Source organism: Saccopteryx leptura, chromosome X, assembly GCF_036850995.1.
Source record: "Saccopteryx leptura isolate mSacLep1 chromosome X, mSacLep1_pri_phased_curated, whole genome shotgun sequence".
NCBI classification, from domain to species: domain Eukaryota; kingdom Metazoa; phylum Chordata; class Mammalia; order Chiroptera; family Emballonuridae; genus Saccopteryx; species Saccopteryx leptura.
The window spans coordinates 7,160,787-7,173,580 of NC_089516.1; the positions used below are offsets into that span (position 1 = coordinate 7,160,787).

Below are 12,794 nucleotides of genomic sequence, written 5' to 3' on the forward strand. Positions count from 1 at the left end.
TTAATAATAGAATTCCTTAGAAACCTCGTTACTTTTTTCTCCGTGTAATGTGTACTATTCTTGCCCTGATTTCTTCTTCCCCTTAGGTCTGGGCCGATCCCACGTTGCTGCCCCCAGTCCTGGCCCTGAGAGGATGCTCCAGCCTTCACCTGCTGAGTCTAGACACCACCTTTCCAAGCCTTCGCTCCGCAGCCCTCTGGAGCAGAAGGCTGGGTAAGTCCTGGGTTCTGGTTGGCCTCAGTCAAGTCTGGTTTACTGCATAAGGTCTTAGCCTTGACGTGTTTAGTTTTTTAAGGTGATACTCAAGACCACAAGGCTGCATAGAATTTTCAGTCAGATTGTAAGGTGCCGTGTGATCTTTGAGAATTACCTGGGGAAAAAATTCCCATTAGCACATAAGCGATTTTTTCTTGTTTACTAAACCTGATGTATAGAATACACACTATGGTATCAATAAGCATCGTCATAGTGCCATGAAGAGACACAGTGAATAAAGATAAAAAAGCAGTATTCAAAATCTGTGAAAGGAAATTGAGTTTATTTTTAGACTTGAAATAGTTTCACACATCTTTAGAAAGTTATTTTAATAATGTTTTGGCAGCCTGACCAGGCATTGGCACAGTGGATAGAGCATCAGACCGGGATGCAGAGGAACCAGCTTCAAAACGCTGAGGGCGCTGGCTTGAGCGCAGGCTCACCAGCTTGTGTGCAGGGTCATAGACATGACCCCATGGTCGCTGGCTTGAGCATGGGATCACCCGCCTTGAGCGCAGGCTCACCAGCTTGTGTGCAGAGTCATAGACATGACCCCATGGTCGCTGGCTTGAGCATGGGCTCACCCGCCTTGAGCGCAGGCTCACCAGCTTGTGTGCAGGGTCATAGACATGACCCCATGGTCGCTGGCTTGAGCATGGGCTCACCCGCCTTGAGTGCAGGCTCACCAGCTTGTGTGCAGAGTCATAGACATGACCCCATGGTCGCTGGCTTGAGCATGGGCTCACCCGCCTTGAGTGCAGGCTCACCAGCTTGTGTGCAGAGTCATAGACATGACCCCATGGTCGCTGGCTTGAGCCCATAGGTCACTGGCTTGAGCAGGGGTCACTCGCTCTGCTGGAGCCCTGCGGTCAAGGCACATATAAGAAAGCAATCAGTGAATAAGGTGCCGCAACGAAGAATTGGTGCTTCTCATCTCTCTCCCTTCCTGTCTGTCCCTATCTGTCCCTCTGGCTCTCTCTGTCAAAAATAAACAAACAAATAAATAAAATAAAAATATTTCGGCAAACAAGACTCGAGTTGGTCTATTGAGAGAGACTCCGAAGCGGTAGTGGGCTGCAGGGTCTGATTGCTGCAGCAGGGTGGAGTAGACGGACTTAGAAGCTTGGCGGTGGGCCCCCCAGGCTGGGATTCAAGTCACAGCTGGTATTCCTTCCTGTGCCTGATCCTTAAGGTGGGAGACGATGAATTCTTAGCTCTGGGCTCCACGTTGGACTTCTGCTTGCATTCAGTCTTACTGTACAGAGTGGAAGCTGCCACGTGTGCCTACCATGGTCCTAGTGCATGCAGTGTCTATGTATATTTTTATGTCGCTCACTCTTGTGATAAAGCCAAGAGGAGAGATGGGACAACACGGTGAGTTAGGGCACCTTGATCCACATGGGCTTGTAGTATTGCATGCATTATTTCTGACTTGTACTCACTGTGTCCGGAATTTGCATTTTTCAAAAATGTTTGTGGTTCTTGGTAAAATAAACAGCACTGAGAGTGTAATATTATTCTGTGTTAACAGTGGTAGTACCCTGCCTCACAGTGTACGGTGGTTCTGAGGAGGCCCTGAGCTAATGGCTTAATTGCTTAGAATGCTGCCCGGTGCACAGAGAGTGCCCAGTGCTGTGTGGCCCTTATTCTCAGTGAGCACAGTTCATTTTCTAAAGGGTTTTCTCAAGTCACAAGATGCTTTTCATCATTGCGTGCTCTTGGTTTTTGTGTTATTACAGCTTCACACTCATGAACTTTATTCTTCCCACCTAGTCTTTATCAGAGAGAAACTGAACTTCAGGACAGAAATGAAGTTCCAAGTCCAGATAAGCTATCTTTTAAGAATAATGAGGAGTTTGGATCATCTTTTGGATGTAAGTTCAAATGTAAGTACCTGTACTGGTTTTTATAAGTTGAAAATGTAGAAAACTTAGCTTTGATGAGACATATCAATTGTTATAAAAATCAAACAGTTACAAATTAGGACATTTATAATTTGTGATAAAACCATAAATATAGATATATTGCCTTGTTTTTATATCACAAAGATTTTCAGGGGTACATTTGAGTTCCATTTTAAAAAAATTTTAGGATAGCCCTGGCCGGTTGGCTCAGCGGTAGAGCGTCGGCCTAGCGTGCGGAGGACCCGGGTTCGATTCCCGGCCGGGGCACATAGGAGAAGCGCCCATTTGCTTCTCCACCCCTCCACCGCACTTTCCTCTCTGTCTCTCTCTTCCCCTCCCGCAGCCAAGGCTCCATTGGAGCAAAGATGGCCCGGGCGCTGGGCATGGCTCTGTGGCCTCTGCCTCAGGCGCTGGAGTGGCTCTGGTCGCAATATGGCGACGCCCAGGATGGGCAGAGCATCGCCCCCTGGGGGGCAGAGCACCGCCCCTGGTGGGCGTGCCGGGTGGATCCCGGTTGGGCGCATGCGGGAGTCTGTCTGACTGTCTCTCCCTGTTTCCAGCTTCAGAAAAATGAAAAAAAAAAAAAAAAAGAGAAAAAAAAAAAAAAATTTTAGGATAACCAATAATTTCTAAGTTGGAGTTAAACCTACAAGTGAACCCTTAATTCACCAAGTTTGGGATGGCCTAAGATTTAAAATATGTTTTATTTAAAATAAGATTTTTAAACTTTTTTTCCCTATTTTTATGGAATATGAAGATGCTTATTTTCTTTAAGTTGTGCAGATTCTGTCGGGAGCCTCGGGTTTAGAAAACCATTCTCAGTGAAAGCTTGGAGGTGGATATGTTAGCTTCACTGTCAGACTGGGGGCCGGCTCTGGCCACCAGTCTGCCTTAGACTGTTCCCTGGGCGCCGGCTGCTTAAGTGTGAAATGGGATGTAAATCAGTCCGCTCAGGTTCCTTCCAGCTTGGGAAGTCTTTATACTTGTGTATAACGTGTCGTTCTGCCTTTCGGCTTCATTGCCAAGTTGCAAAGTATATTTGGAACAGTTAAATGTCAGGGCTTAGTAAAATTTTTAAATTCTTTGCAACTGACTTGAACAACTTTGTTAACTCATTGCTATTTAAATGGAGTTCAAGTGATTATCAGCAAGCTAGGTGAATTCTTCTGTCACTTTCCTGTTGCGTCATGAATCTGATTTGGAAACAAATCTAATTCTTCAAAATTGACGGACACTTGGAGAAGTGAGAACATTGGCAACTGGTTCTGCTGAAAATGCCTTAGAATGAGTTCATAAGGCAAGGCCTGGCCTGGTTGCTTAGGCTGGCACTTCTGTGCTCTGTGATGAGTTACCCCCACGCTGCACCGCATTCTCTTGCTGCTGCTGTTCAGGACTCATGGGACCCTTGTCTGTACCTCATGTAGATTCAGGGGACATGCCAAAGCCGTTCGCAGTGGATGGCCTCCATCCTGCTGGCAACTCGCCTCGCCTGGGTGCTGCTGCTCCCTCCCCAAGTAAGTTTCCTTAACTAACAGGTGGCATGAGTGCATGCTGATCGTGGCTCCGCCCTGTATTACATTATTTCATGTATGTTGGAGGACCTTCTGTAAGCGTAAATGATTCAAGCGTCAGGGTTGGGGTATTACCAGTGCTAATGACATTTCTGAAGTAACTCCCGACTTGAATATGTAAAGACAGTGCCGAGGAGAAAACTGTGAAGAAAGTCTTCTCATTTAGTCTTCTTGGGCCAGTGGCTTTTAATATTTTTTTCTTTACTTGTCCACAGTCTAACAGAGCAGTTACTTTTTTGCTTAAGAACTTCTACAAAAACAGTTCTATCTTGGGAAGTCATAGTGTAAAATTCAAACAATGGTAAGTACCTGTATACACTGTACATCTACAATGTGATTGTAGTTTATACATTTTTAAAATTTTTTATTGCTTTTTTTATAGCGGAAGAGAGAAACATTGATTTGTTATTCCACGTATTTATGCACTCGTTGGTTGGTTCTTGAATGTGCCCTGCCACAAGATGAAACTTGCACCCTCGGTGTGCCGGACCATGCTCCCGCCCACTGAGCCACTGGGCAGGGCGGTATCTGTTTCTGTCCCTTTGCTTCATTACGTCTTTCTTAGAAATGAGGACAGAAACAGCTTTGCGTTTCCATTATTGCAAAGCTGGTGAGACTGGAGGGAAACTGGCCATCAGACTGGTCTGGCCCACTTCCTCTTTCCTCGTCTCTGCTCCATATTACGCACTGCCCTCACCAGCGGGGCTGGGCCGGGAGGAAAGCTGTAGGGGAGACGAGAGCCTCGTTCCCACCAGGTCCTTCGCTCCTTGAAACAGAGTTTAAGCCTCGAACTAGAAATTGCTCAAGTCAAGCTGTTGTTTTCCCAGTGTTTGAGCAGCCCTGTTATCCCCCAAATCCCGCGTAGGCAAAGCCTCTTGTAAGTAGTTTCTTGGTTTAAGTCAGCATGCTCAGGAATATGAGGAATTACTGAAAGAAGCAGGAGACTTTGAACAGGCTGTTGTTGCTGATTTAGAGTAAATCCTCCCGGACAGCACTCGTTCCGTGAGACGTGCTGAGGAACCTTTGCTGTGCTGGGAGCCGGGCATCCAACAGGGAGCCAGCCCAAGTCCTGGCTTCACGGGGCTTCTGTGGGCAATTCCGAGAGTCAGCAGCAGTCCTCGAGGGCCTCTGATGGGATAGGTACCGAGTAGGGCTGCTGGCCACCCAGAAGTGGTGTGCTGGCAGCTGTGTGGCACAGTCCTGGGTGAATAGGGAATAAAAATAATGTAACAGAATAAGGGAAACAGACTTAGATAGGTCTTCTACCACTGAGATGTAATGGGAATTATAGTGGCTTTTAAATTTATTATTAAGTAAGTGGTCACACTTTGATCATTGAAATACTCTCTTATAGTTGTCATTTCCCCTCCTTGTCTGGGTACAAAGGGAGATGGGAGAGGCCGGAACTTGGTATTTGAGGTGCCCAGGAGAAACACTGCTTTTCTTTGCTCTTACACCCAAAGAGGCTTCTGTATGTCGCTGTGCAGCTACGAGGTGCAGGCATGTGCCGCCTGACAGCAGGGATGCATTCAGAGAAGTGTGTGCTTCGGCGCCTCGTCAAAGTGTGACCGTCATAGAGGCACTTACATAAACCTAGACGGTGCAGCCTGCTGCACACCCAGGCCGTGTGGTAGCCCATTGCTCCTCGGCTACGAGCCTGCACAGCGTGTTACTGTACAAAACATGACATTAAATCAGTGGTTCTCAACCTTTCTAATGCTGTGACCCCGCAATACAGTTCTTCATGTTGCGGTGACCCCAAACCAAAAAATAATTTTGGTGGCTACTTCATAACTGTAATTTTGCTAGTTATGATTCGGAATGTATTCTCATTGCTTTAGGCGACCCCTGTGTTTTGGTTGTTCGACCCCTGCCGGGGTCACGACCCACAAGTTGAGAACCGCTGCATTAAATCAAACAAGAGAAAAGGATGCCATCAAAGGCATGGTCAAGATGAGGTGTGTGAGGTAGGGTTTTGTGGGAGAGGTGGGAGAAGGGGTGTGTCCGGCCAGTGAGAGAGTGAAAGTGGAGGCCCAAGCAGGGGAAATCCAGCTGTGCTCGTGCAGCAGGGCGTCTGCCTCTAGTCCAGCTGTGTTCAGGTACCAGGGCATCTGCCTCTAGTCCAGCTGTGCTCAGGGAGCAGGGCGTCTGCCACTAGTCCAGCTGTGCTCGGGTAGAAGGGTGTCTGCCTCTAGTCCAGCTGTGCTCAGAGAGCAGGTAGCCTACCACTAGTCCAGCTGTGCTCAGGGAGCAGGGCATCTGCCACTAGTCCAGCTGTGCTCGGGTAGAAGGGCATCTGCCTCTAGTCTAGCTGTGCTCAGGGAGGACGGCATCTGCCTCTAGTCCAGCTGTGCTCAGGGAGCAGATAGCCTGCCGCTAGTCCAGCTGTGCTCAGGGAGCAGGGCATCCGCCACTAGTCCAGCTGTGCTCGGGCAGCTGGGCATCTGCCGCTAGTTCAGCTGTGCTTGGGCAGCAGGTAGCCTGCCGCTAGTCCAGCTGTGCTCAGGGAGCAGGTAACCTGCTGCTAGTCCAGCTGTGCTCAGGGAGCAGGGCATCTGCCTCTAGTCCAGCTGTGTTCAGGGAGCAGGGCATCTGCCTCTAGTCCATCTGTGCTCAGGGAGCAGGGCATTCGCCACTAGTTCAGCTCTGCTCAGGCGGCAGGGCGTCCACCGCTAGTCCAGCTGTGCTCAGGGAACAGGTAGCCTGCTGCTAGTCCAGCTGTGCTCAGGGAGCAGGGCATCTGCCTCTAGTCCAGCTGTGCTCAGGGAGCAGGGCGTCTGCCACTAGTCCAGCTGTGCTCAGGGAGCAGGGTGTCTGCCGCTAGTCCAGCTGTGCTCAGGGAGCAGGTAGCCTGCTGCTAGTCCAGCTGTGCTCAGGGAGCAGGGCATCTGCCTCTAGTCCAGCTGTGTTCAGGGAGCAGGGCATCTGCCTCTAGTCCATCTGTGCTCAGGGAGCAGGGCATCCGCCACTAGTTCAGCTCTGCTCAGGCGGCAGGGCATCCACCGCTAGTCCAGCTGTGCTCAGGGAACAGGTAGCCTGCTGCTAGTCCAGCTGTGCTCAGGGAGCAGGGCATCTGCCTCTAGTCCAGCTGTGCTCAGGGAACAGGTAGCCTGCCTCTAGTCCAGCTGTGCTCAGGGAGCAGGGTGTCTGCCGCTAGTCCAGCTGTGCTCAGGGAACAGGTAGCCTGCTGCTAGTCCAGCTGTGCTCAGGGAGCAGGGTGTCTGCCGCTAGTTCAGCTGTGCTCAGGGAACAGGTAGCCTGCCTCTAGTCCAGCTGTGATCAGGGAGCAGGGCGTCTGCCTCTAGTCCAGCTGTGCTCAGGGAGCAGGGCGTCTGCCACTAGTCCAGCTGTGCTCAGGGAGCAAGGCGTCTGCCTCTAGTCCAGCTGTGCTCAGCGAGCAGGTAGCCTGCCGCTAGTCCAGCTGTGTTCAGGGAGCAGGGCGTCTGCCTCTAGTCCAACTGTGCTCAGGGAACAGGTAGCCTGCCGCTAGTCCAGCTGTGATCAGGGAGCAGGGCGTCTGCCGCTAGTCCAGCTGTGATCAGGGAGCAGGGTGTCTGCCTCTAGTCCAGCTGTGATCAGGGAGCAGGGCGTCTGCCTCTAGTCCAGCTGTGCTCAGGGAACAGGTAGCCTGCTGCTAGTCCAGCTGTGATCAGGGAGCAGGGCGTCTGCCGCTAGTCCAGCTGTGATCAGGGAGCAGGGTGTCTGCCTCTAGTCCAGCTGTGCTCAGGGAGCAGGTAGCCTGCCGCTAGTCCAGCTGTGATCAGGGAGCAGGGCGTCTGCCGCTAGTCCAGCTGTGCTCAGGGAGCAGGGCATCCGCCACTAGTTCAGCTCTGCTCAGGCGGCAAGGCGTCCACCGCTAGTCCAGCTGTGCTCAGGGAGCAGGGTATCTGCCTCTAGTCCAGCTGTGCTCAGGCAGCAGGGTGTCTGCTTCTAGTCCAGCTGTGCTCAGGGAGCAGGGAGCCTGCCTCTAGTCCAGCTGTGCTCAGGCAGCAGGGTGTCTGCTTCTAGTCCAGCTGTGATCAGGGAGCAGGTAGCCTGCCACTAGTCCAGCTGTGCTCAGGCAGCAGGGTGTCTGCTTCTAGTCCAGCTGTGATCAGGGAGCAGGTAGCCTGCCACTAGTCCAGCTGTGCTCAGGCAGCAGGGCGTCCACTGCTAGTCCAAATGCATAAGGAAGTGGTACTCCAGGTAAGTAAGATACTCCAGAAAGAAGAAGGCAGATGTCAGCTTCTAGAGTGCCGTGGGTGTGGACTGTGCAGAGCAGAGGCAGCAGCCCCCGATGCAGGTCTCGGAGAGGAGGAGGGGAGCGCTGTGGTGAGGCTCGGTTGCTGGAATGCAGGGACCGTGCTGTCAGGGACAACATGGACTAGGTTGTTTCAGCCGTCCGGGTCAACGGTGATACGGACTCGGATTGAAGCAGGAGGCGGCGTTAGCACCTGTACGCCCAGGTGGCCTAGTGACCGTAGTGTAGAAAGAGCACAAGTAGAGGCACAGGAGTGATCACTTCAGGTATGAAGCTGGTGTTCTAGGGCTTCCATGTGTCGCTGGCAGGAAACCCATCAGAAACATGCGGTGAGGCTAGGAGAGAGATCAGGACTTCAGGAAAAGACGTGGGCGTCATCAGGACAGAGGCTGTAGCTGAGCCCAGCTGGGACCAGCCTGGAGGAAGTGGGGAATGATGGCGAGCTGGCTGGGGGCCGTTGGCGTACGGGCTGGTTTTATACCATTCTGGGCAGCAGAGGCTCAGGCGCCTTTGTGGGGGTCACCAGAAGAGTTCTAAAAGGGCTGCGGCAGTAAATAGGGACTGACGTTTGGTCAGAACCCTAAGGTCATGGAGGGGTTATAACCAACCAACTGTAGAGGTAGAAATGCAGAGCTTGGGAAGGTGAAGGAGGGAGCAGGCGGTTAAGAAGAGGAGAAAGTGTGCTGTGGAGGGGAGGACCATTGAAGGTATCCATGGGGAGGTGACCTGTGTGCATCTCAGTGGAGTAAAGGGGTTGCGTGCTGTGAGGGGTGCTGGCGGCTGGGGGGCCGTGAACATGGACCAGCAGCCCACAGCCGGCTGAGCACGAGCGTCTCTCTGCACCCCCCAGGGCCCCTGGGAACCAGCACTGCGTGTGTTTGAAAAACTGATGCTGGAAGCTGCTCTTTATTTTCTGCCTCTTCAGGTATAGATCATAAGCGAATCAGAGAAGAGACTGACGATGACAAGAGTGAAGAAGAAAAAATGTGGAGGCTGCCAGAAGAAGAAAAACGGAGAGAAGAGAGAAGGCAGAGTGAACAAGAAGCTTTAAAAAGGGAACAGAGAGAACTAGAAAAGCGGGATCAAGAGAGGGTAATCAGGCCCTGGCCAGTTGGCTCAGTGGTAGAGCATCAGCCTGGCATGCAGAAGTCCTGGGTTTGATTCCCGGCCAGGGCACACAGGAGAAGCGCCCATGTGCTTCTCCACCTTTCCCCCTCTCCCTCCTCTCTGTCTCTCTCTTCTCAGCCTACAGCCGAGGCTCCATTGGAGCAAAGATGGCCCGGGCACTGGGGATGGCTCCATGGCCTCTGCCTCAGGCGCTAGAGTGGCTCTGGTCACAACAGAGCATCGCCCCCTGGTGGGCGTGCCGGGTGGATCCCAGTCGGGCGCATGCGGGAGTCTGTCTGACTGCCTCCCCATTTCCAGCTTCATAAAAATACAAAAAAAAAAGAGAGAGGGTAATCATTGTAGATGTAGTGAATTCCCCGTGCTAGCCTCTGCATGGTCCAGCCTCAGTAAGTACCTTACTCTCAGGGAGGTGAGTCCCCAGTGTCCCAGAGTCAGAGCGGCAGGTAACTTAAATGCCTGCCGTAGGCCTCTCCTTTGCTTAAGCACGCTGCGAGGGGCTGCGCACACACCCCAGGACTCGGCAGAGGGGAGCTTCTGCAAGCCTGCGCGCGCATTCTCACCAGGTCCTGAAAACACCCCCGTTAAGGAGGCAGACTATGCTTTGCTATAGGGCCCCCCTTAGTAAATAGGGTTTACACGTCAGCCAGCAGGGACCAGAGGAACCCGGGAGGTGACTGCCAGTGCATGGTGGCTTCCTCGGGCTTCCCTGCCCCCCACCTGCCTGATTCTCTTTGGCCGTCTATGTCCTGATTCTGTCCCAGACAAATGGATGACACTGGCCACTGCACATGCCTGCTGAATCTTACATAAATTAGTCTTCCATATGAATGTTCCTTCGGCTCCTGGTTGATTTGGTGTAATGCACAGGACACAAATTAATCCCTTTACACATTGAGATGACACATATATGTCCCCCTTTGATGGTAGCATGACTTCAGTGAAAAAGAAAAGGAAATCATTTTCTGGCATGCAGATTTCACTTAAAGGATTAAAGTTATATTACTGTGCGCTTTTAAACTGTATTTGTCTATTTCCTGTTTGGTGACCATGTATTTCACAGCAGATGAGTGAAGAGTCATCGAAGATTAAACTGGAAAAGAAATTAGAAATGAGTGTTCAAGAAATGAAGGACGAATCTGTTTGTGGTGAAAGTCCTTTGGAGAAGTACATGAAAATCATCCAGGAGGGCCGAGAGCAGAAGACAGATCAGGTGCTGAGGCTGTGGATGGCGGTCTGGGGCCACGGGGGCTTCTGTGGTTTGTTACCGCGCCTTGGGACGCGAGTCTGCCTTCTCCACTGGAGACAGAAAGGTTAACGCAGAGGAAATCCAGACTTCAAGTGGAGCCTCGAATTTGAAATATATTACACCCTTGACAATTTTTTTTTTCAAAATTTGCTTGGGTAAAAAATTGAACAGATTTTTATTTGTTGAAGTTTATAAAGGTTGGGATGTCTCATTATTTTCAGAACAGGTATGAAATATAATGAAAATTGTGACAATGAGTGCATTGATGCTAAGACACTAATACATTATAGAAGTCTGAAATACTGTGGGTATTGAGAACACGTGCTAGGTAGTTGATAGGCTTGCTAAATTTCATGTTTAAATAGCACCTCTTCTCTTGGACTCAAATGATATGTATATTTCAAAGGTTCTTAGAGAAAGCAAAGTGCTTAATAAAATTAATACATATCTGATTTGAAAATAATTCTTTTCCCCTCTGTACCAGAGCTCAATAAACATTGTCAGACAAGATTCAGAAGTGGACACACTGCCATCTAGTGACAAGGACGAAAGGTATAAACGATACATTGTGTTCTTATGCACACTAGTATGTTGCTGGGTTTGCTGGCCAAGGGAAACTTTCAGAAGTTGGAGTAAGACATTATTGAATTAATCAAAATTACTGACTCCAAAACAGATCTGTTGCATTGTTAAGTTGTGGTGTTGCTACTGATAAAAACTGTTAAGTGAGGGCAGACACCCCACAGGGAAGGAATGAGAATGTTATAAAGGTCCCCAAATAAACTGGAAAAGAATTTAACAAAATTTTTAAATGTTTGTCTTTCCCTAATTTAGTTTCAGTGGCTTTTCTCGTGAAGAACCAGATGACGCTTGGTAAGCACGTGTGCTGCCCTGCTTCTTCCTCGTATAACACAATGGAAGGCCTGTGAAGTGTGGCCAGCTGCTCGGGCGGAGCAAGGCTTTCCTTCCGGTGAACTACAGGGGTCCCCAAACTACGGCCCCCTGAGGCCATTCATCCAGCCCCGCTGCACTTCCAGAAGGGGCACCTCTTTCATTGGTGGTCAGTGAGAGGAGCACATTGACCATCTCATTAGCCAAAAGCAGGCCCATAGTTCCCATTGAAATACTGGTCAGTTTGTTGATTTAAATTTACTTGTTCTTTATTTTAAATATTGTATTTGTTCCCGTTTTGTTTTTTTTACTTTAAAATAAGATATGTGCAGTGTGCATAGGGATTTCTTCATAGTTTTTTTTATAGTTCGGCCCTCCAACGGTCTGAGGGACAGTGAACTGGCCCCCTGTGTAAAAAGTTTGGGGACCCCTGGCCTAGAATGTACTGCCAGGCTCTTGTCCGGTGTTCGGCCTGGCCTCTGATATCCAGGTGAGAGACCTGGAGAAGCGTGCCTCAGGCCAGACTTTTGAGCTGATTTTCAGTCCTCGCTCAAAAGAATCTGTCCCAGAATTCCCCCTTTGCCCTCCGAAGAAGAAAGAGGTTTCCCTGGAGGACATTCAGAGAAGTTAGAAGCTTCAGAAGAAAGCTGCAAGTCCCATGAAGCTGAGAGGTCTTGAAGCAGCTCGCTGAGAAAGGAAAGCACAAGAAAGGTGCTTCAGAAAGCAGTAGAGGACAACTGCAGTAAAATGGCGGAAGAGAAACTGACCCACAAGATGGAAGCCAACAGGGAGCCCCGAGAGGCACAAAGGGCTGCCACACTGGAGCGCTTGCGAGACAAGGACAAGCACATCGGAGAGTGCGGAAGGACAGAGTCCTGAGATGCTGCGGATGAAACAGGCTGATCAGTTTCTTCTGAGGACTCCCCCTCCCCTTCCTAATCACCCCAAGACTGTCCTGGCCAGTGTCATTTGTGCCCTCCCGACAATTATTCTAAAAGTTGATGTGGGGCCACAGGTAGATGTAGCCTGTATGGTGGTGTTTTAGGGGGTAAGGGGAGAAGAGAAACTGAAGTGTTTTACTTTTTTTCTAGTGTTGAAGGCTTTGTAATGTAGCTGTTTTTCTTGTATCCTTTCTCCAGTCACCTGTGTGCTGGGTCTGTAGAAATGTTTGTGAGGAGTCTGTAGTGGCTTTCAGGTTGTTAGATGCTGACTATCTGTTCACATTTCAGTCCCGATTCTGTCCTGATAGGCCTGCGACTTTTCTGTAATAAGATAGTATTCTCAATAAAAATTGTTTATGGAATCCTGTGTGGTTTTCTTTTCATAGTTTTACTTGGTCTAAACCGAAAGTAATCAAGCCAAGTGACACCTTTTCAGAATTTCACATTCTTAGGCCTTTCTTTACACTAGAATGAGCTATGTGTTGTTTCTTTTTTGTGTTAGGTTATATTTCTTTGAAAACTTACCTTATTGGTCAAATTCCAGTTCGGCATTTTGGAAGTTTCATCTGTGTCTTCCTCTCCAGAATCAGTTGCCACCTGTCACCTGTCACACAGGAA

General features: G+C 49.8%; 1 protein-coding gene and 1 pseudogene across 2 annotated transcripts in view; both read left to right on the top strand.

The window, feature by feature from the left end:
• The window catches only part of OFD1 (OFD1 centriole and centriolar satellite protein), a 54,599-nt gene extending 42,821 nt beyond the window's left edge, over positions 1 to 11,778 (top strand). The window contains exons 17-23 of one of the 2 annotated variants that reach the window (XM_066357405.1): positions 87 to 213; positions 2,029 to 2,141; positions 3,584 to 3,673; positions 8,896 to 9,062; positions 10,159 to 10,308; positions 10,829 to 10,896; positions 11,179 to 11,778. In XM_066357405.1, coding sequence (XP_066213502.1) covers positions 87 to 213; positions 2,029 to 2,141; positions 3,584 to 3,673; positions 8,896 to 9,062; positions 10,159 to 10,308; positions 10,829 to 10,896; positions 11,179 to 11,221 — 758 coding nt within the window. In that variant the 3' untranslated portion in view covers positions 11,222 to 11,778. The remainder of the gene's footprint in view (positions 1 to 86; positions 214 to 2,028; positions 2,142 to 3,583; positions 3,674 to 8,895; positions 9,063 to 10,158; positions 10,309 to 10,828; positions 10,897 to 11,178) is intronic. The other variant, XM_066357406.1, reaches the window with a different exon arrangement.
• On the top strand, positions 11,675 to 12,496 carry LOC136386043 (stathmin-like; annotated as a pseudogene).
• The last annotated feature ends 298 nt before the right edge of the window (positions 12,497 to 12,794 follow it).